The 23333-nt window shown below is 33.6% G+C and overlaps 7 protein-coding genes across 8 annotated transcripts; all 7 read right to left on the bottom strand.

Moving 5' to 3' along the window:
- Positions 1-362: 362 nt before the first annotated feature.
- On the bottom strand, positions 363-2604 carry LOC110229976. The gene is made up of 8 exons (XM_021031310.1): positions 2240-2604; positions 1987-2145; positions 1751-1816; positions 1497-1616; positions 1171-1407; positions 964-1071; positions 741-792; positions 363-609 (listed from the first exon to the last, which is right to left on the bottom strand). Exons 1-8 carry the CDS (start codon positions 2348-2350, stop codon positions 578-580), a joined length of 885 nt encoding a protein of 294 aa, XP_020886969.1. The 5' UTR covers positions 2351-2604; the 3' UTR covers positions 363-577.
- Positions 2605-6606: 4002 nt separating this feature from the next.
- On the bottom strand, positions 6607-7591 carry LOC110229977. The gene is made up of 2 exons (XM_021031311.1): positions 7344-7591; positions 6607-7257 (listed from the first exon to the last, which is right to left on the bottom strand). Exons 1-2 carry the CDS (start codon positions 7472-7474, stop codon positions 6834-6836), a joined length of 555 nt encoding a protein of 184 aa, XP_020886970.1. The 5' UTR covers positions 7475-7591; the 3' UTR covers positions 6607-6833.
- Positions 7592-8605: 1014 nt separating this feature from the next.
- On the bottom strand, positions 8606-9520 carry LOC110229823 (uncharacterized protein Mb2253c-like). The gene is made up of 5 exons (XM_021030820.1): positions 9497-9520; positions 9198-9434; positions 8991-9098; positions 8776-8827; positions 8606-8637 (listed from the first exon to the last, which is right to left on the bottom strand). The coding sequence occupies exons 1-5, from the start codon at positions 9518-9520 to the stop codon at positions 8606-8608; spliced, it is 453 nt and encodes a 150-aa protein (XP_020886479.1).
- A 1700-nt stretch (positions 9521-11220) lies between these two features.
- LOC110230527 lies at positions 11221-12431 on the bottom strand. The gene is made up of 3 exons (XM_021033827.1): positions 12239-12431; positions 11970-12153; positions 11221-11566 (listed from the first exon to the last, which is right to left on the bottom strand). The coding sequence occupies exons 1-3, from the start codon at positions 12367-12369 to the stop codon at positions 11324-11326; spliced, it is 558 nt and encodes a 185-aa protein (XP_020889486.1). The 5' UTR covers positions 12370-12431; the 3' UTR covers positions 11221-11323.
- A 474-nt stretch (positions 12432-12905) lies between these two features.
- On the bottom strand, positions 12906-16594 carry LOC9318251 (alpha-dioxygenase 1). Its single transcript, XM_002882138.2, has 11 exons — positions 16414-16594; positions 15843-16106; positions 15281-15430; positions 15058-15191; positions 14615-14831; positions 14379-14524; positions 14054-14281; positions 13755-13957; positions 13434-13677; positions 13047-13309; positions 12906-13007 (listed from the first exon to the last, which is right to left on the bottom strand). Exons 1-10 carry the CDS (start codon positions 16519-16521, stop codon positions 13084-13086), a joined length of 1920 nt encoding a protein of 639 aa, XP_002882184.1. The 5' UTR covers positions 16522-16594; the 3' UTR covers positions 12906-13007; positions 13047-13083.
- Positions 16595-20250: 3656 nt separating this feature from the next.
- LOC9318250 lies at positions 20251-21511 on the bottom strand. The gene has a single exon (XM_002882137.2). The coding sequence runs from the start codon at positions 21019-21021 to the stop codon at positions 20488-20490; it is 534 nt and encodes a 177-aa protein (XP_002882183.1). The 5' UTR covers positions 21022-21511; the 3' UTR covers positions 20251-20487.
- Positions 21512-21769: 258 nt separating this feature from the next.
- LOC9320348 (mediator of RNA polymerase II transcription subunit 11) lies at positions 21770-23293 on the bottom strand. Of its 2 annotated transcripts, none has more exons than XM_021031723.1 (4): positions 23109-23293; positions 22932-23029; positions 22712-22828; positions 21770-21990 (listed from the first exon to the last, which is right to left on the bottom strand). In XM_021031723.1, exons 2-4 carry the CDS (start codon positions 22983-22985, stop codon positions 21814-21816), a joined length of 348 nt encoding a protein of 115 aa, XP_020887382.1. In that variant the 5' UTR covers positions 22986-23029; positions 23109-23293; the 3' UTR covers positions 21770-21813. The 2 variants fall into 2 exon arrangements, with proteins under 2 accessions (XP_020887382.1, XP_002882182.1); XM_002882136.2 differs by having other exon boundaries at positions 22932-23002.
- Positions 23294-23333: the final 40 nt, after the last annotated feature.

Here is a 23333-nt window from a genome sequence, read left to right as displayed (position 1 = left end):
AAATCTTCTAAAAATCTAAATTATTAAATATGGAATATCCGGTGTATGAGTTGGGTTAAATATAACCCGACCCAGCAAATTTTTTGTGAAGGAATTTTTAAAATGGATCGGATATCCGATATACCCGAAAGCTTTTTTACCCACCCGTCACAAAAAGTGCTGCGATTATACTAGTATAGATAAGTAGGGCTTTGAATAACATAAGGGAGACATTCTTATTTGGAAATTATTGAACTAGAATGTAAGAAAAAAGGAGAGAAACATAGACATGTTGTTGCGAATTTTTAACTTAAGCGAACAAGTGACTGAAGTTTAAACATACTGGGGACAGAGCAAAAGAGTAGTCAGAACATGCAAGGAAAAAAGAGAAACAGTAATAAACGTTTTCTTAGAGAAATTTAAACTTAGAGAACAAGTGACTGAAGTTTCAACATGTTGGGGACAGAATAAAAGAGAGAAGAGAACATGTTCGTTCATCTTCATGTTCATGTTTATGCCTACACAGCATGTTAAAGACACGATTCTAGGAACAAGAAAACAGGAATATATATATATATATATTAACTAATTCTATCTTCTAGCTGCCTGGGATCACCACCGTTTGACCCTCTGGATACGCATTGACAAAAGAATAAAGATTAAGAACCTGGTAAGCTTGATGCGTATGGATTTCTTCCAATATCCACTTTTAAAACAAACAAAAATTAGATAGAGTTCAATTAGATCTTAAACTAACTCACCTGCCAGACCAATCGCACAGTTAGCTTGTTTATCAGCTTCAGAATTCAATTCCTGCACACCGGACAGCTTACAATTACTCGCAATGAACTCAAAGATATTCAGTTCTAATTCGCACTAAAACTCTCAAAACCAAACATGATTGGATATCTAATGGTTGTTACGCAGACAAACAACAGAGTTGATCACAACTCAGCACTAGACCAAGCGGGTTTGATGGCTTACCCTGTCAACGTGTTCGATATGGAATGTTTTAAACTTGCTCTTGAGCTCCTTAGCCTGTTTGCACAGCTCAGCCATTTTCGGGTGTTTGGTTTTCCATGCATCTTGAACCTATTCCATTGACGTATCCAAGTAATCAAAACAATTAAGGCACTAACATTGAATCATTCAAACAAAACAAAAAGATAGAGTGAATTTTTATATCTGGACCTGCATAACCACAAGCATTGAGTCTCCTTGGACGCGCACATCTTTAAACCCTTTGTCAAGAGCAGACCTCAAACCAAGAATCAGAGCTCGATACTCTGCAACGTTGTTAGTGGCAATGCCAACGCCTTCCCGTAAATAGAAGAGGACACTTGCGTCTGAAGCACGGAGAACAGCTCCTGCACCAGCCTTCCCTGGGTTTCCTTTAGAAGCACCATCAAACTCAATGGTACATGAATCCTGAGGGCGAATGATAGATAAAGGAATTATGAAGATGCAGAAGAAAAAAAACAAGCATATGACTGAATAATTTTGTTGGATGTTATTACATTTTGAAGTATAGGTGCCCGAGTTAGGAAACTGGAAGGAATCCGACGAACCATGTCATTTTCGATCTTAAGATGCTTCTGCGGAGGACTAGGGGAAAACGAACCCGATTCACTACTTCCCTGAAAGATGAGAGGCACAAGAATTTTCATCATTATCTTCAAGAGATTGCAAAAGATAAAGTTACTAATACATATTACCCGCAGCAAAGGCAATGAATTATGTGTCTATAACAGACAAGATTTACAGTTTTTACCATATCTTGCAATCTCTTAGACGGGGAAGATTTGTTGAGAGATTCTCCTTGGGAAGAAGATGGTTGCTGAAAAGCAAAATCAAAAGTCGGAACATAATTTAGAACAGTAATAATATCTCCACTGGAATAACCTCGGAGTACACAAGCAACTGAGTATATGTTCCTGTAAAATATGATATCAAAGATCACTCTCTCTTATAAGAGAATGTTACTTAGATAAAGATTCGGTGCCAAACCTGAACAGGACAAGGAATGAGTTTCCCAAAAGCATCATCTTTGACATGACTTGCATTGATAGAAAAGAGAGCGTTCTTAATTCCAAAGGAAGATAACAAGTCCTCTGCTCCTTTTGGCCAACCATATCCTTTGTACACACTCATTGCAGGATGTGATACCTGAAACCAAAACAAACAAATCTAAGTAAGTCCTAACAATGCAGATGTCAACAGTGAATACAGATTCAACAGATAGAAGAAACGGAGAAATTACAGAAGAACCAGCTTGTTCTTGGCATTCGCTCAAGCTTCGATAGACACCAATGATGTCTCCCTTACGGACGATGTAAAACGCATCTTTTTCATCCTCCATTGTGGAACCCATAAACCAATCAACACTCTAATATCTCACAAACCCTAAAATCCCAAATCTTCCCGAGTTAGCGAAATCACAGAAGAACCCTAAAACCTAGTAAAACGAACAAAGACCAAACTAAAACAAGTCCCCGGAAAGCAATTCAACAGAGACCCAGAATCCGAACAGGCAACGCGCATCGAGAGCGAGAGAGAGATGAATTGGTTTTCGAATTTCAAACTTATGAGTGCTGCTGCGATGCAACGGAGCACGACAAAAATATTTAGATGGGCTTCCGCGGGAATAAGCCCAATATAATATTACGGGTTCAACACGAACAAAACTACTTGCCGTTCCGTTTCACACAACCAAAACTACTTGCCGTTTAATGTTATTCTCTTTTAAGAGTAATTGTTGTATATGGGTTTGAACTTGATAATAATCTTCTCAGTGAATGTGTTTGTATATAAAAAAGGTCAATGGAAATTACATTAATTGTTGTAAACCTAACTCCACCCATTTTACTTTTTCACCATATCGAATCTTTCTTATTTTAGCCAAAAGCTTCTCTCTTAAGAATGCCTTAATTTGATCAGTTTTTGCTTTCAACCACTGAATTAATTTCATGTGGTATATGGGACATTAAAAACAATGTGCTTAGCAAATTGTCATCTGTATAATGAATCATTAACTCCAATCAAGCCAGGAATTTACGTTATCAGTTTTTTTTCTACTACATTCTTAAAAATGTGATAATTTAAGATAGTTTTGGGTTAATTTGACTAGTGAATATATATATATATATATATATACACAACATAGTTATATATAACATATTCACAACTTACACAAAATTGAGTAACCTAGAATTCCAATTATATTTAGCAACCTGATTTTTTATCTCTCTCTATATATATATTTTTTTTTTATACATTAGCGACTGACTGAAATAAAAATCATCATTCCACATCAATTAAAAATCTTTACAACAACAAAAATACTATCTTTAACTTGAACTAAGTAGACCATGTCACGTACGTAATCGTTATTCTTTATTTCCGTTTTGAGAATAAAGGTATAGAGAGAACTAACACGGTTTTGAATTTATCATATATAACTTGATGTGATGGTGAATCGTTTAATTATGAAAACACTTTATCTATTTCGTAGTTACTACTTTTTTCTTTTTTTTTTTTGAGATAAGACAAATGTATGTGGACAAATAATTATTTGGTGGAATGAGAGTGGTTTTTGACTAATGTTCATCACCAAATAAATATACATTTCAAATATTAAGGATATACTAGCTAGCATCATACAACTACGAACTAGATTATTAAACATTCACGCAAGACTATTTTTGTACATACTTTATACATACATACTTCTGCTTTATATATATTGTGAGTTACAAAGACTGACCGATTTTCTTAGGTTTAGCAGCTTCAATTTTTCTCTAATAATTCTTCTGCTTTATATATATTGTGAGTTACAAAGACTGACTAAAGTTTATCAAAAATATTCATGTGAGTTGCCAAACCTTATACATACTTCTTAGTGACAAATGAAGATTCATTCATAATTGGGCTTGATCCACTAAACTAGCCCAATAATGTTTTCTCTTTTCTTCATTAACTCTTCTTCACCTTCGAAGGAATTCCTCTACGACAAAAGAAAAGCATCGTCTCTCGTTTCTCTTCCAATTTCAAGATTAACCACTTATTTCGGTTCCAACAGTTTTCGAATTTCAAACTCAGCTCATCGTAAGCATATTCGAAACAGAGAAATAAAGATATATAGATGGGCTTCGGCGAGAATAAGCCCAATACAACATTAGGGCTCTTTGTTAGTATTGTTACCCCATAGTATGAACAAATTGTCAGCGGCTCATCAAGCTCCAAATTTAGTCTCAAACTAGAATCTAATCCGCGGTACACCGCGGGGCTATATATTTATAAAGAAATGTAATTTTTTTTTATAAAGATTAACTAAAGATATATCATATTAATTTATATTTTTTAAATGTAGATATCTATCTGTGTATTATTTAGTGTATGATTATTATTGTTTAGGTTTCAAATTTTAATGTATAGATGCGAAAACATACAGTTTATTAAGTAACGATGTATGGTGGATTTAAAAACTTGAATATTTTACCCCACACTATATTGCTTGTTTTGTTTCATGGTATACCGTGAGACTATATGCTAATTTAAAATTATAATGTTAAAGATTTGATGAGTATATATAGCTGTATATTTTAAAGATTTGATGAGTATATATAGTTACAAATCCATATCTATATATTATATTGTTTACGATAAACATGTTTTCAGATTTTTCAGATTATATAGATAATAGTTTTAATTGAGTAGTAAGATTTTTGGTTTACTATATCTTGATTAAATTAATAAATATATAGAGAATTAAGTCTAAAATTTATAAAATAAAATAAAATTTAGAGAATCAAGTCTAAAATCCACGACTCTTACTGCTACAATTCTGACAAAAATAAGCTACAAATATATGTACAAAAACCCGTAATTGTTACAAAGTTGTTAATGGGAGAAAATCAAAACCATTGAGATTCTCTTGAAACTAATAAGTAATAAAACAAACAAAATTCAATATTATCTCATTTCTCGTAAGAGAAAAGTCACTCAACGATGTTGGTTACACAACGGATCTTTACCTGAAAATATTCATTGTAAAACAAAATTTTAATTAAAAAAATTTGGAAAATAATGTTAAAAACAAATTGTTGATGTAAAATGGCGCTTTGAATACTATGTTATTGTTGAAGAAGCGAGTCGTCACGTCTTCTTGACTCAGACGGAGTTGTAACAGTTGCCGCAGTAGACGACGGTGTAGTCACCGTTGAAGACGACAATTTGCAGACGACAATTTGCAGAAAGTCATTGTTTTATTTTCCATCTGAAGGATTTGTCCCTTCTACAAAAATGAAAAAAATATTATGAGAAAAGAAAAAACATTGCAGATTATAAGAAAGATTAAGATATACTCACGTTAATGCAGTTATGTGATTACAAAAAAAAACAGAATCTCAAACATAAAAATTAAATTTGAATTAAGAACAAAGATTACCTTATGAATATACCTTGAAGGATGTATGTGCTATTTTTGCTAGAGGCGAGTATAGTTTGGAATGAGATTAGAAAAATATTTGCTTGATGAATCTAGTAGTGGAGTAAAGATTGGTATTTATTGAGAAGGTAGAAGTCTAGGTTTATGGTTTAGGTGATATGAGAATATCAAAGATACGAATAAAAAAAATGGTTATCACAATGAATGATTGTAATAATTAAGGGAAGATTAGGAAATTAGGAGATAACAAACTTTATCTCTAAAAGATTGATGATGATTTGGTTTAGGTAACGTTAGTTTATCATTAATTTGGAGAATATGCCATTAATTTGTTTCTCATTTCAGTTAACCGAGAATCGATATATTGACCCGATTCGCTAATGATTGTTTTAATTAGTAGAGAAATTAGTGTTTGCCATTAGTATAAATCGTATATGGAGTTAAGACATTGTTTCTATTACTGAAAATAATTGAATGCTGTTTTATATGTTTGAGATATTTGTCGAGATATTAGAAAATATTTTGGCGAGATTTTTGGTAACAATTTGAGTAACGAAATAAAATTAAAAATCTTTATTCAAATTAAACAAATCTAAACAATTAATGTCAATGGCATTCATCCGTAAATACATTCCAACTCCAGGATTTATTTGCTAAAAGTCATCCAAAAATGTATATATAGATACTCCTCAATAGTAGAAAGACAAAATTACCCTTAATGAGGGTTGATTTCGGGTGATAAAGGTTAAATACAATTAAATCGGTAAGTGTTCAACGAAAAACTCAATAGCTCAGTGGTTGCTAGCTCCATGCGCACGTGCGCGCCCCCAGGGTTCGAATCTTTTTATACGGGTTGTAACTGGTACAACTAGGGAAAATTCGGGAATATTCTGGTACAACTAAGTTGTGGTACAACTAGGAGGAGGTACAACTAGGATAGGTATACGTGGTACAACTGGTATATACCTAGTAAAGGGGTAGTTTCGTCCTTTCATTAAAAGGAGGAGAATATGTGGATTAGAGGAGAGTATGTAGATTAATTCTTTGACTCTGAGGAGCAATTGAGATTAGTCCCCGTCCATATTTGTGAAACTTATATACTGCTCGATTATATTTTCCTCTCTCTCTCAATATAATGTGAATAAATTTTCAGTCTTAATAACGAAACAAGTACTTTACTGTAGTAAGAAAATAAAAAACCACAATCATTATTTTATAACAAGGTCTTAATAATTCTCCTTAACAACCGACTGACCGAGCCCATCACAACATGAAAGATTTATTTGTAATTCACGAAGGAAACAATTTCCTTGGTGTTTACAGTTTGTAAAAATATTTTGAAGCCATCTTAATTATTATAAATATATGTCACTCATCTACTCATATCATGTTGGGAATCATGCATGATCTAGTTGTCATCCAAAGGATCAAGCAGGAGGCAGATGACAAATAAGGTTATAGAAAAGCATAAAAGGGTTGCAATAAAGTCGGGCCATGATGAGAATGTTCCTAACCCACCTAAGATAGCAAACAAGCCTCCTAAGTATATGGTGGACAGAATATGTGTAACTGTAAAATCTTCCACCGGACAAGAGAGTTGCACGATCGAAATCCCCGCTAGTATAAGACACAAGCCAATTATCGACCCCTCTACTCTGCTCATGACGTCTTGGACATTATATGAGATGCAATACATAAATATCATCACGGCCAAGAAGAATAATGCCCGCCCCTCCGGCCCTAGTCGATATCTTGGGACTGGAACATCTTTGAACAAGCACCTAATTACCATACCAAGGTATATAGTATTCGCAGCCCTCAGTGTTGCGTGTCTAGACATGATGAGACATAATACAATTAAATAATCATCCAAATAACTACACCAAATCAAATCTATATACAACAACAATTTCCTTACACATAAACGGGCATACAGCTAGGGGGTTCAGTTTCGAAGAGGATCTTTAATGATACTGTCAAGGCAAAGAAATAATATAATAGACGACTATAAAGACAAGTCACTTCTTCCACTTTCTTTTCACCTTTCATTTTCTGTGATTTATTAGGACGAGGCGCACAAGACTACAAAGAAAAAACAAGCTAGAGACGTTTTATATGTTAATATGATGAATGCATATTGATCTTTTTATACTAAATCGAAGGTGATTAAGAGAGATTTGATCAAATCTGTATCCAATCAAAATTTGATAATTTTTTACCAATTTAATACATTTTTCTAACTTAAACTCTATAAATATACATAATTATTTAATTACTATCCAACTCACTATTTAACAAAATTGATAAAATAAAAATGAATGATTTAACATCAAATATATATATATATATATATATATATATATATATATATAAAACCTTGACACATCAATATTTAGCTTATTTTATACAAAGTTTATTTATTCAGTCATTTACTTTTAATTGATTTAAAAGAAAATCTTGATTTCGAAGAAACCGGTAGGGACTTCCTTTGTCTTGAAGAAGCTAAAGGAGCTTAAGGGACACTTGTTCGCTACTTCTTTCGGAGCCACCAGCTCGATCTAAGTTACCAATATTTAACCGGAATAAACCAAAATTGAATCAATTAAAAAAAATTGCTAAATAAATTTATTCAATTTAATTGTTTCGTTAGAAACATATAAGTGCATATGTGTATATGAATTAAATTGAAAATTAATATAATTGACGAACTTGGTGAGTATCTTCAAGATGATCAATCCAATCATGGATCATGAACTGAATCTGTAGAAACTAGAGACGGCTAGGTATTTAGAATATTCGTGTTATTGATTTTAAAAGATTACATCAAGTATTTATACAAAGAGATACTAGGTTAACTACCAATATGAGTTTATAAGTAGTTGAATCGTTTAACTTTTAACAGGTTTCACAGCATTTACTAATTTAACATCCCATGTGTATAAATCTCTAACCAGGGTAACAAAATGGAAATGTAAGAAAAAATTGAAGAGAGAGTAATAAACGTTTTCTTAGAAGTTTTAACTTAGAGAACAAGTGACTGAAATCTCAACAGGCTGGGGACAGAATAAAAGAGAGAAGAGAACATGTTCCATCTTCATGTTCATGTTTATGTCAACACACAGCATGTTAAAGACACGATCCCGGAAACACGAAAACTGGAATAATCTAAACTAATATCTTCTAGCCGCCTGGAATCACTTGCTTTTGACCATCTGGATACGCATTGACAAAACAAAGCAAAAAAAAAAGATTAAGCCTGCTCGTTAGCTTGATGCGTATGGATTTCTTTCAAGATACATACACAGAAATTAAATCCATATTATTTTTTTGAAGTTCTTCATCTAACTCACATGCCAGACCAATCGCAAAGTTAGCTTGTTTATCAGCTTCAGAATTCAATTCCTGCACACCGGACAGCTTACAATTAATGGCAATGAACTCAAAGATATTCAGTTCTAGTTCGCACTCAAAACCAAACATGATTGGATATCTAATGATTGTTACGCAGAAAAACTACAGAGTTGATCACAACTCAACACTAGACCAAGCGGGTTTGGTGGCTTACCCTGTCAACGTGTTCGATATGGAATGTTTTGAACTTGCTCTTGAGCTCCTTAGCCTGTTTGCACAACTCAGCCATTTTCGGGTGTTTGGTTTTCCATGCATCTTGAACCTATTCCATTGACGTATCCAAGTAATCAAAACAATGAAGGCACTAACATTGAATCATTCAAACAAAACAAAAAGATAGAGTGAATTTTTATATCTGGACCTGCATAACCACAAGCATTGAGTCTCCTTGGACGCGCACATCTTTAAACCCTTTGTCAAGAGCAGACCTCAAACCAAGAATCAGAGCTCGATACTCTGCGACGTTGTTAGTGGCAATGCCAACACCTTCCCGTAAATAGAAGAGGACACTTGTGTCTGAAGCACGGAGAACAGCTCCTGCACCAGCCTTCCCTGGGTTTCCTTTAGAAGCACCATCAAACTCAATGGTACATGAATCCTGAGGGCGAATGATAGATAAAGGAATTATGAAGATGCAGAAAAAAAAAACAAGCATATGACCTTGTCATTTGTATAATGAATCATTAACTCCAATCAAGCAAGGAATTTTTGTTATTAGTTTTTGTCTACTACATTCTTGAAAATGTGATGAATTTAAATATTTATATATATATATATATATATATATATATATACATAGGTATAATATAACATATTCACAAGTTACTCAACTTACACAAAATTGAGTAACCTAGTATTCCAATTATATTTAGCAACCTGATCAATTAAAAATCCTTACAAGAACAAAAATAATATCTCTAACTTGAACTAAGCAGACCATGTCACGTACGTAATCGTTATTCTTTATTTCCGTTTTGAGAATAAAGGTATCTATATAGAGAGAACTAACACGGTTTTGAATTTATCATAACTTGGTGTAATAAATCACCTCCTCTTTCTTCTAGTTTAGGAAATTTGAATGCATCTTCCTTCTCACTTACTATTACTGTATTTAGGTTAAAGTTGTAGAAAACAAAAAATATTCCACGGTCATTAATTGATGAGTTTGAACCAACCTTTTGAAAATTTGTTACAAGTTGGAAACACGTTAATAATTTTCAACTTTATTAAGGTGATATGTAGAGGATGCCCATTTGTAAACTTGGTGTGTTAGCTTGATTTCACTTTTCTCAGCAAAAAAAAAATTTCGTTTCTCTCTTTCACTCACAGAATTAATTATATAAGAAATCAAATCCTCAAGAAATCTCTGTCCACGCTTTACCAGAAGGTGATGAGTTTCATAATAGCCATAGTCGAGTTGATGGATCTTATTTGCACGAAGCTTAATGAGCTTTACAAAAGAAAGTCCGTTTTTCTTCAGATCCAAGGTTTCTGAAAAAAAAAACTGGTTGGTTTATGTAGGGATGAGTTTTTATATGGCCGCAGTCATCTTCCTCATGGTTAGCTGCTTTGGAGTATCCATGGAAACCCTGGATCGGAAGAAAAATGGGCTTTCTTTTGTAAAGCTCATTAAGGTTCGTGCAAATAAGATCCATTAACTTGATTATGGCTATTATGAAACTCATCACCTTCTGGCAAAGCGTGGACAGAGATTTCTTGAGGATTTGATTTCTCATAATTAATTCTGGAACGGGGAAATAAAGACATATAGGTGGGCTTCGGGGGAATAAGCCCAATACAACATTGGCGCAATATTTGTTACCCACTTACCCCCTACATATTTGTGAAACCCATATATTATATTTTGATATTTTCCTTTCTCTCAACATAATGTGAATAAATTTTCAGTCTTAATAATGAAACAAGTAATCTAGTAAGAATTTTGTCCAAAAAAAAAAAAAAAAAAGTAATCTAGTAAGAAAAAAAAAAACAAATATCACTAATTTATAACAAGGTCTTAATAGTTCCCCTTAACAACCGAGCCCTTTATAATATGAAAGATTTGTTTGTAATTTACGAAGGAAACGATTTCCTTGGTGTTTATAGTTTCAGAGCCGGCCCAACAAATTTATGGGCCACAAGCAACAATTTTTTTTTGGACCTATAAAATTAATAAGTTAAAAAAAACTGAAAGTTTTATAAAGAACAATAATGAGGCTTCGAAGCCTGCACCAACTTTCTCTATTAACTTAAACGTAACCACCTGAACTAAAGGATACTTTATTAAAATTGGAGGCCGAATATTTACTTATATTTAAGAGGGCCACAAGTTGATGCTTCATCAGCCTGTCCTTAAGGCCGGCTCTGTATAGTTTGTAAAAATATTGTGAAGCCATCTTGATTTTTTTTTTTTTTGTCAACCAAGCCATCTTAATTATTATAAATATCTGACACTCTACTCATATCATGTTGGGAATCATGCATGATCTAGTTGTCATCCAAAGGATCAAGCAGGCAGATGATAAATAAGGTTATAGGAAAGCATAAAAGGGTTCCAATAAAGTCGCCGGGCAATGAGGATGTTCTTCCTATCCCACCTAAGATAGCAAACAGGGCTCCTAAGTACATGGTGGACAGAGTATGTGTTGAAACTGTAAAATCTTCTACCGGACAAGAGAGTTGCACGATCGCAATCCCCGCTAATATAAGACACCAGCCAAATATCGACGCCTCTACTCAGTGGCGGATCTAGAACCGTATTTTGTATGGGGCACAAAATTTTTTTATATATATGTTTTATTTCAATTATTTAATATATATTTACATGATTTTAATATTATATATTATTTGATTAGTTAAAGACAAAATAATTAAAAAAAAAAACTTAAAACTGACATTTGACAAAAAAAAGTTAACCAAAAAAACAAATTATAACTATTATTGGAAAAACTAATAAAAAATAAAGAACATGTTGCAACGTTGGAAGGATTCGAACCATGGAATGGCTAATACTTTACCAAGGCACCCAACCAAAGAAGCTAAGTCATATTTGGTTAATTGTGCTACTCACAAAATATTATAAATCAGTATGGGGCACGTGCCCCACCATCTCTTAATCTGCATCCGCCCCTGCCTCTACTCTGTTCATGACGTCTTTGACATTATATGAGATGCAATACATAAATATCATCACGGACAAGAAGAATAATACCCGCCCCTCCGGCCATAGTCGATATCTTGGGACTGGAACATCTTTGCTCAAACACCAAATTACCATACCAATGTATGGAATATTCGCAGCCCTCAATGTTGCGTATCTAGCCATGATGAGACATAATACAATTGAAAATCATCCAAATAACTACACCAAATCAAATCTATATACAACAACAATTTCCTTACACGTATACGGGCATCCAGCTAGGGGGTTCAGTTTCTAAGAGGATCTGTAATGATACTGTCAAGGCAATGTAATAATAGAACAGACGACTATAAAGACAAGTCACTTCTTCCACTTTCTTTTCACCTTTCATTTTCTGTGATTAATTAGGACGAGGCGCACAAGACTACAAAGAAGAAACAAGCTAGAAACGTTTTATATGTCAATATGATGAATGCATATAGATCTTTTTATACTAAAATCAAAGGTGATAAAGAGAGATTTGATCAAATCTGTATCCAATCAAAATTTGATAATTTTTTACCAATTTAAAATTTTTTTTAACAAAATTGATAAATAAAAATTATGATTTAACATCAAATACATACATAATTACATATATAGACATTAAGAAAAAACCATTAAAACCTTGACAAATCAATATTTATCTTATTTTATACAAAATTTATTTATTAAGTCATTTACTTTCTATTGATTTAAAAGAAATCTGCAAAAATAACTGTTTTTCAACAATTTTTGTGTAAATGTCAAATTCAAAAACGCCTTGCACATATAGGCAGTCTCTCGATGTCATGTGATGAAAATGAAACAAGTATTTAAAATTGTATGAATTATATCATGTACATTATTTTAATTATAACAAAACAGGATTACAAACAACTTATTGAATCACATGTATATCACCCATTTATTTATTTATATAGTACATGATTGATGTCAAACAACTTACAATGTCGAAACACAGCTCACAACCAACAAATACCAATAAAAGAAAAATCTTTTTTTTTTTTCTTTTTTGTCAACCAAAGAAAAATCATTCAAAGTGCATAAATCACGTTAAAATGATCTAAGAAGGAATTCGGAGATAGAGAGGGATTGGATTTTTGGTAACTGGAGGTGAATCCCATACCGAAAATGCACTTTCAGAGTTCATCCATTTATCAGTCATTTCAGGATAATGACGATCAAACACATCCTTGAGACTCTCTGTAGTATTCACCCATTCAAGCCCCTTCTTCGAATAAATCGTTTCATTGAAATCACTCGTGAAAAACCTATCCGCTTCTAATCGCCTGAAATGTTAAAATTAGCATTAGATTAATTAAGCTTTTAGTTTCTAGTTTACTATAATATCTTCAAGAAAACTTGGTTTTATATATTAAATCTTTAATTCATTTATAAGAACCAAATATATACCTTGTGGCCATGATGATGAAAATGTAAAAAGCAGTCTCACTGATAGCAAAACCTTTGATTTTCTTCTCTGCCATAAGTCCCACGAGAAGATCAAGCTCCTCCACATCACCATCGTACACGTCATCCAACACTTTAATAGCTTCCTCATCATCCGTTAGATCTTCCCACTTGGTTATCGGAATCATAAACATGGCTCTCCTGAAATCGTTGTACCGTGGGACGTTCCTCTCCCTGTCCCTATAGACTAAAATAATCGACAAACCGAATTCACGTGAGAATCAAGTCAAACCACAATGAACGGCTGGGATCACATTGACTTACTCTCTAAAGCAGCTAAGTCGACGTGGTCCGGACGATCTTGGCCGTTGGGGTCTTGGGGAACAATGTCTCTTAACCACATTGGATAATTCATCAGTTCAAGGGCACCACTTGCTTGGTGACCCATTGAGACCATTAGCTTAGTGAATCCAATCTGAGACATGGTTTCTTCTCCCTTACGACCAATCAAATTTCCCATAGAAATCCTAAATCCAAAGAAATAATAAAACACTAAAACTTTTATAAAATTGAAAACTTCAAAATAGGAGAGAGAGAGAGATGTATAAAGTATAGAGTTATACTCTTTAATCAACGGTAGTGATTTATTAGCTCCTGGTACATCATCAATGTCACGCATCTGGAGATGATCAGGTAAGAGAGAGTGCATTCGATAGACGCTAGTGAAATCCTCGGTTAGAGAGTAAGGGACCCCATGATTTTGCGGTTTCTTCATTCCCACGACACCTCCCAAGATCGAACTTCCTGCATGTCCGAAAGAATCTTTAAACTTCTTTCCTAGTAGTCCGTACCTAAAATCACAAAATATTAAAAGTGTTAGATATTGCAACATATGTGATACGTAACGTGAAAATCATAGATGGAAAAGAACAAAAATGTGGTATTGACCAATTTGCTCTCATCCCAGCAAGTAAAGTGTCGGTTTTGAGAAGCTGGACTGTCCAATCTATGGTGTGAATCTTGGCTATCACCGCTGAAGTCACTAGCCTCGCGTACCGGTACAAATCTTCGTCTTCCAAATCCTTATCCTCATCCTATTTTGAATAAAAATTTTCAAACTGGCACAAAAATTATTCAAATTTCGTAATTTACATTTTCTAAAAAAAGAGAAACAAATATTGAACCTTGAGGGCGTCGCATACAGCGTTGTGCTCTTTGATGAAGAGAGCTTGCAAAGCGGAGACGCCAACCCAACTGTTACGAATATCGCCGGAGATAGCTAACCCGTCTTCGTCATGGAGAAGGAGACCCGTCTCCTCCGATATCTTCAGTTTCCCATCTTTGTAAGTTCTTACTCTATCCAATATTTTCGAGTTGCTTCCATAGATGACGCTCGAATCCCTAATTTATTAATATTTCGTTGAATTATTTGTAGTCATCATATATAATTAAATGTATGATTTGTATGCATGAATATGTGTGTTTACGTCGTCCATATATCCCCACACAAGAATTTTTTTTTTTTTTGATCTTAACCGATCCCACAAAAATGTTTAAGCCAGAAAAAAACGTGTATAGCAACACATTTTAATGATTTTATATGATAGGTCTAGAATAAAATAATTACCACCAAGGTGTACGGATATTTAGCGAACCAGTCTTGATTTCGAAGAAACCGGTAGGGACTTCCTTTGTCTTGAAGAAGCTAAAGGAGCTTAAGGGACACTTGTTCGCTACTTCTTTCGGAGCCACAAGCTCGATCTAAGTTACCAATATTTAACCGGAATAAACCAAACTTAATTGTTTCGTTATATAGCATATTAATTATAAGTGTGTGAATTGAAATTTACTTGGCGAGTATCTTCAAGATGATCAATCCAATCATGGATCATGAATTGAATCCAAGAAGCTGCGATCATATTGAATTGTTTTCCTGTGTCAATAAACTTTCTCCTTCCTAATAGTTTTGACGCCACCACCATGGGGTCTGGCCTCAGTAACTTCAAAAAAATCATTATAACAGGCTTAATTTCTTTTGTTTTAAAATATTTCAAAACTTGCTAAAAATGGGTAAACGTGTTTAAATATACAAACTTCTCAATAAATTATTCTTTTATATTAGCTATCAAATCGAAAATATTAGCATAACGTAAATTCCTTCATTACCCAATTTTAATTGGTTTGCAATTCATTTTTCATACAAGACTAGAAACAAAATATGTAAAGTATTTTCTTTTCTCCAAATCAAAAATGATTTGATAAATTATTCAGTTTAGTTTATATACGTTTTATTAATAAAGTTTAATTAGTATATACTTTGATCATCTAATTAATGAATCTAAAATCCAAATATCTGGATTAAAATCAAATCAAATTCGAAACCTTAATACACATATATGTATGTGAATTTACCTTTGTTATCTGATCGACGGGGGGACAATTTCTTCCGAAGAAGCTATTTTGACTGCCGACGCCTTCATTAAACGGATCATTGAATTTTCCGTCAGCAGTCCGGTACGGATAATTAGCAGGATCAAACCGGGTCCCAACCGGACTTTGACCCACGTTGATAAGATTGTATTCTTGGTGAAGATGTCTACGTACTTCAAGATAGGCTAAACCCAAGAAAACCGGAAGCTTATGCCATGGAACCATCTTATCCACTGCATGCACGATCTGCACCATGCATTTACATCGGATCATAAATATTTTTCCAATATATCAAATAAACATTATAGATCATCCAAAATTAATGTGTCACCAGGACTCGTGAACATATGTGATATGTTACATTAAAAAACATCTCGAATTTCCAATATTAGTCTTTTGAAATTTAAGACTAATAGCAAAGTGTTTTGTGGAATTAAAGAAACGAAAACCCATCCATAGCAATTTAAATTCATTCATTTCCAAATTAAAAAAAAGTCGTGGATGTGTTTCTACGTGCATATATATATATATATATGAAAGTTCAATTACTTACAAGAAGTAGAAAACGATCGAGGAGGGACATTCTTGAGTAAATCTCATGAAAGTCTTCGTGGATAAATTTAAGCAAAACAGAAGAGATTAGAGAAGTAATTGCTTTCATCCTGTTAAATTATGTGAAATGTCAAAAGAGAAATGTTTGAATAGAGTTGTGAGTGTTGTAAGAAAACCTTGTATTAGTTGTCTATTTATAAGCACGAACCATGAAAAAAGAGAAGACTATTCAAATATGTATACTACTTAAAATTAGATTGAGTTTTCTTTTCCAATATATATGTATTATTTGTGTCATTACCATTCTTTTCTTGTTATTATAATTTTGAAAATGTGCCTCATTAACTTTGTATCGTTGTGATTTAAAATATATGTGACTCCGTAATTATTGAGTTGTCTCAAGATTAGACAATATATAAGTTAACTGCAACTCGAATTACTATGAATTTTTTTTATTACTTTGCTGAAAATATATTTTGGTGTAAGTCCAAAATAAATCCGTGCAAGTTTTATCATTTGGTGTAAAACTGACAATGTCGTCATAGTATTGATAGCATTCATATGGACTTGCAGAATCGAACAAATACGTTGTTTTGAAATCGATTGAAAACATTAAATAAAAATCAACACAAATAATCACTAGTCCGTTCGTGATCCACATCAGTATATCAATATGAGCTAACTCGAATAAATTCGTTAAAGTTTGAATTCTGAAAATTGTATACTTTTGAAGTCATCTTTTGGATTACAGTAATTAATTTCGTTGATTTTTTTGTTTTCATCCTTAGAATATATATAGATAATGTGATGGAAAAAAATTGTTACTGAATTTTTACTGTGTCGGTTTTCACCAAACACACAAAGATTAAAAGACTGAGATTCAAAATAATGATCCATTAAGATAAGTATATAAGAGCATCTCTAATGGTGAGAGATCCCATGGGTTCTCTTCAATTATTTAATATGAATTTTTAGAGAACCAATTCTCTTTGGATTCCCAAATTTCTCTGTAGAAAACCACCTCTTCCCATTATTAAGTTTTTTAATTTAATTTTAATTACTTTTTATCAGAGAAACTCACAAAAGAGCTCAACTACCATTGGAGTTGCTCTAAATACAGCCATCAAGCAGCTACGTAGAGGAAATAGATTAGCTCAGTCCTATTTCCTATTTGAATTTGATAATTAATTTTACGAATATCAGAAAACGTCCGAATCTTGGGCTCTTAAAGATATGTATGGACACGTTTGTTTTTATAATATATATATAGACAAACCAAATGTCAAAATGTCTTGAATGAAATGTTAAAATAATACCATTTCTGTTAATTTCCGTGCATGTTACTCAAAATTAATAGTATAAAATTTAAACTATATACATTTTATGATTTCAACACCACGAAAATTAGTTGACCAAAAAAATTCAATACTCCATCTCTTTCGCAAAAGAGTGTCATTATAGAGTTTTATTTTTGTTTCACAAAAAGTGTAATTCTACATTTTCAATGTGATTTTTGTACTAAATTTTCTAATTTACCCCTAATCCAATGGTACTTTTTTTGAATTTAAATAACTAATCACTTATTAAATAAGGGCATATATGTATAATCTAAAGTTTTCTAAATTTATATGAAAGAAATGTGTCAAAATGATACTTTTTATGAAACGGAGGAAGTAGTTTTTTTAATATTTCGGTTGCTTAATTTGCACGACTTAGCAGGTTGAGAATTCTAAATTTAGAAGTTTTTGATTTATTGTTTTCATCATAATTAAAAGTCATACAAGTAAACTCTTCGATTAGGGTTCTTCTTGTTTCTTCAACCAAGTTCATAATTAATATTTTATTGACAAGTCTATATATATGACGTCTTTTTTTGTAGCATCTGTATATTCGAATAATTATCTTTAAGAAAATCTTCAAAATCACATGAAGGGGTACTAAAACAAAAGGGTAAAGTCAAACTGGACCAAATACCTGTCGTGTATATATCCACTAAAAAAAAAACAATAACAACAATTTATACGAAATTTGTCTTGTTTGTCAAAAGAAAAAAAAAACGAAATCTGTCTTCTATGAGAATGAGATGCTCTAAGTTTATATATGGAAAAATTGTCATTTAAATCATTAGTTGTTTATTTTCGTTGATTTAACGTATAAATTCTGTAACTAATGATTAAAATGTTCAATTTTATATTGACTTTCAATTTAATCACGAATTTTTGTTGATAAAGCTAATATAATTGAGGTACAATATCAGAATCGAAAGAAGAAAATTGATATCCAAATTAGAACTTAAAAATTATAAATTCTCTCAATTTCTTCTCTAATCCTTTGGATTTCTTCTCAAATCCCGATTTAATTTTATTTTCTCAAGATTTCTTCTTTCGATTTCGATTTTGTGCCTCAATTGGCTTTTGTCAACAAAAATGCGTAATTAAATTGAAAATCAACATATAAATCAACAAAAAAAGACAACTGATAATTTAGATGACATTTTTCTTTATATATATATATATATATATGTCATCTATATATATATATATAATAGTATTAATTTATCTTGCATATTTAATTTGATTTGCGCTCGTACTCTTCTTTTTTTAGATAACAGAACTATCTGGAATGCACATATGTCATATAGTTAGTAAATATTTATTCGTTTTTGTTAAAGCAAAGAAAAGCTAGCTAATTTGCATCAGCAAATAACAATAATTAAGATGTAGGTATATCTATATATCTTGGGATTATAAGCAAATGTCTTCAAATAAAATTTCATGGGACTGTTTGAGTAAAAATCACTTCTCTCATCAATGATTTTAGCAATTTGAGTTATTTGTAACAAGTTAACAAACGCTGTAATTCATTAGAAAGCAGACGTTCGATTCGGCCATGTCATGCATGTTCGTTCCTTCGGCTAATATATATGAAAAGTTGTAAAAACCATCTGGTGACGCTTCAACTATCAATCACTACAACTATTACGTTTCAACCACCAAAAACTCATGGTATATTGTAGTCTGATGCCTTAAAGAGTAACGCTGTCCACCTAAACCACTAAAAATCAATTCCAAGACTGGAAACAAGTAATTTCCTATATATAATCCTCCTCCTCCTCCTAATCTAGGAAAGTGCTTTATGATTTCTTGTACCCATTCGATTACTATAGAGTCCCTGAAAAAGGTAAACCTTTTCCAAATTCATAGGATAAGATCAAATCAACTACTACAAGGAAACATATATATATATATATATATATATATATATGTGGCAGAAACAAGATATATGCTAAAAAAAAGTTCAACAAATTAAAAGATAATATTTAGTCACCAAAATAAAGTCAAAAACCAAAGAAAGAAAATCAGTAAAGGATGGTGGTACATCAATCGTAGTTTGTTTGACAAAAGAAACAAAGACAGGCATGGTTACGGGTTACCAAATCATAGATAAATTAGAATTCCATAAAAGGGGAAGGAGGAGGCTAAACAAGCGATCCTATAAAAAGCAAAACGAGACGAGACATGGTAATCCTTGTGGCTGTGGTACACTAATTCTTACACGATTTAATTTGCTCTAATCCAAATCTTATTAACCTAGCTAATAATCATATGGTGGAACACTAACTCTGACACGCTTTACCCTAATCCAAATCCTATGAATCTAAATCTTGGTGGTTTGAAAAGTTAACAAGATGTTAAACCGCGCGATAAAAACGTCAATAAAATATAGACTAGACTTGTGAATGTGTAGCTCATATCTATATTCCATGTGGTTGGTTAACATAAGCCATCAAGAACAAAAACAAGAAAATCGGATTTTCTTCCAATTATTTCTCAATATGTTTCCTTGGTGATTGTTCTAATATTTACGAGAAAGATGATTTTCTTTTTAAATACATTGCTAATAATGACAAATTAATAATTTAATACTGTAAGATTCAAAAAATGTGTAAGATAGGTTTTAATATGGGAGATTCGAAGAAGAAACGAACAAAGTGGCCCTCTCATTTTTTGCTCTGACACACGACACACGTGTTGCCTTGATTCAGTGAAAGAAAGACAAGTCGAGCGCGTGACATTCACTTATCCATCGTGGCGCTATCGAAATCGATTGAGCATTTAGTGGAAACCGGTAACGATGGCGCAGCGAATCTCATCGAGTAATCTCGGTACGGGAACTCGTCATCAAAATGTCCGGTTTGCTTTCCGTCATCGAAATTTAATGAGTAGCTCAACGGATCGTACCGGAATTTACCCTGATCCGACCGGTTAGTCATTGCACCGCATCCTCCGCTACTGTTTCCGACTCTCCCTCCTCCTCCTCCGCAGCAGTGGTTGCGTCCGAATCGGCGGATAAAAGTCTTCCATCTAGGACCGGCGACAAGCTCCGACCACTCCCTCATCCTCCGCCACCCTCGGATCCACCATCGTTCGTCGGGTTCGAGTTTGTCGACGGTCGTGATCCGTTGCCACCACACAGATCCGCCGCGAGTGGACGGCTGAGATGAGGCTAGGCATGGCATAAGGAAACAACAGCCTCGCTTCGCGAACAACGCTTCGTGCATATCGTCGGTGGCATCAACTTCAGAGATCGGCGGCGATTGGTGACTCATTCTCTGAGAGATAGAGAGAAACGAAGGAAATGGATGTAGCTACTCTCTTTTGTCTCCTTAGATCTTCGTTCCTCTTCTCATTCTCCAACTCTAAACCCTAATTTTCTCCCTCTACCAAGAGATTTCTCTCACCTTCTCCAATCAACGCGTCTCTTGAGCTGGAACTAAAACAGAAGAGCACGAAACGGCGTAACCGCCAACCCGGAAATATTGGTTCTCAATCTCATTAACCCTTATTAACCGCTTTGGTTTTATCACATCTAACCGGGAATTTCAGCTGTTGATGGCTTGATGCTATGAATGGTTCATATAATTGAGTTGTTAGCACTTTTGGTTACAAGTTTTGATCGATACAGGCATAAATTTCCTCGTTTCTTGTTCTACATTTCTAATGATAGGTGTAACCGCAATTAAATTGGTCCGGTTCTCTCTGGCATAAAATTGGTTCGGTTTCTCCATAACCTGACGTTGATAATTCCCAATGGATGATCTAATATTCTTGGAACAGATCATTGTCAGGTGAATGTCCTAACCAAATTCACCTAATCTTTTTGCAAAATCTAATATAGCAAGTAGGAGAATATCTTACTTGTGCAACCAGAGACTCATACGTAAAAATCGGACATACTTTAATGGGATAACCTACAACTGATCTAGAAACTATATCACAATAGTTGTTCTTCAAGTAAGCCTTTTTATGAATATCAATACCGATGAAGACGACACAACTAGTAAAATCTACATCTGCTTAAAGTTTCTTTTTTTTTTTTTGTTTTTTTTTTTGTAGCGAGCTCAATCAGAAGAAGGATACTGGCCAGCAGTTTGTTTCAGATCATCAAGCTGCGTGAGAACATATTCAAGCTTCTGGAAGCAGATCTCATTAGCTATTCTAGCGTTGTAATCGCATTTCTCAAAGGGACGGTACTCGCAAGCGCTTTTGATCTCTTCCCTTAGTGTCACTTGAATATCCTGCAAGTTTCACAAGAACTTCATGTTGTGTATTATGGATTGGCGATAACATTTTCGCATATATGAACAGTCCAAGATCAACAAGTTCATGAATCAGACAATGAAGCTGAAATCTTCAAACTTTATGATTATCTCTAGAAAAAAACCAGAATTAAAACTCCAAACAAAGCCTTTTACTTGTTCACGATATGTAATGATCCCTAATCTAGACTAGTGTTAAAATGAGAGCCCAAATGTTCTTTGAACAGTGAGGTTCTATGAAATATGAAAATATCAGTATCCATCACTCATAAACCTTAAGCCTAAGACTGAAGGATCAATGTCAAATCCTAAGAAACAGAAAAGGAAGACAATTGTAGAGATTGTGAGACATGAAACCATATGTTCACTAGTGAAAGAAGAACAAGTTCATTAACCACAAAACGAAATGCAGCAACCATCTTGAAGACTAAAGCCAGAATCAAAATTCTAAACAAAGCCTTTATTAACTTTGATCAGGAAAGGTAATGAACCCTAACATAGACTAGTGTCAAACTAGCTCAAATGATCAACACTCGAGAAAAGATACCAAATCCACAGAAAAGGAAGACAAATGTAATGAAAGAAAGAGATTGAGTCAGCAAGAATACTAATCTAGACTTATCAAAACACTAGAACCCAAATGAAATCAGAAATCCAGCATTCAAAAACCATAAGCTCAAGAAGAGATTGAGTAAGCAACCTTCATAGATTGCATAAACTCTCGGCAATGGCTGTTGACGAACTCTTTCTTGGGTCCAGAAGGGCTAGCGAGTTCTTCCATCACTCCTCCAGCTAGTTCCAACACCTTAACAACTCTCTGCGGAGAAAACAAGAAAAAAACACAAACACATTCATATCAAATAACTCCCAAATCGTCCATTAAATCTCTAAGGAAAGAGTGAGTGTTCCGAAAATCTCACATTCTCGACATTCTGGAGTCGCTGCAACGAAGTGTTCTGCGTCTGCGGGTCCATTGGACTCTCCACGATTTCTTTAAGAGCAGATACACAACTCCAAACTGAGATATATATATCACAATAACGTCAAATCCACTCATACACATACCCTAATTACTCAAATCGGAGCAGTGGAAGTACCTCAAACGAACACGGCAACGCGATACAGTGAAGATGGCAGAGACGATAATAGAACACGGATAATTTCGATCAGCAACGGAAGAAAGATTCTGGGGAATCGGGCACTCGGCAAACACAGATCGGTGTGAACGGAGAAGGCAAAGAAGAGAGAGGGTTTTAGTCACGTAAAAACGGCACGAATTCTAGTTAAAGGATTCAGGAACAGCGCGTAGTTAAAATATTGAA

Source organism: Arabidopsis lyrata (assembly GCF_000004255.2).
Source record: "Arabidopsis lyrata subsp. lyrata unplaced genomic scaffold ARALYscaffold_3, whole genome shotgun sequence".
Classification (NCBI taxonomy): domain Eukaryota; kingdom Viridiplantae; phylum Streptophyta; class Magnoliopsida; order Brassicales; family Brassicaceae; genus Arabidopsis; species Arabidopsis lyrata.
This window is presented reverse-complemented; position numbering and strand designations above follow the sequence as displayed.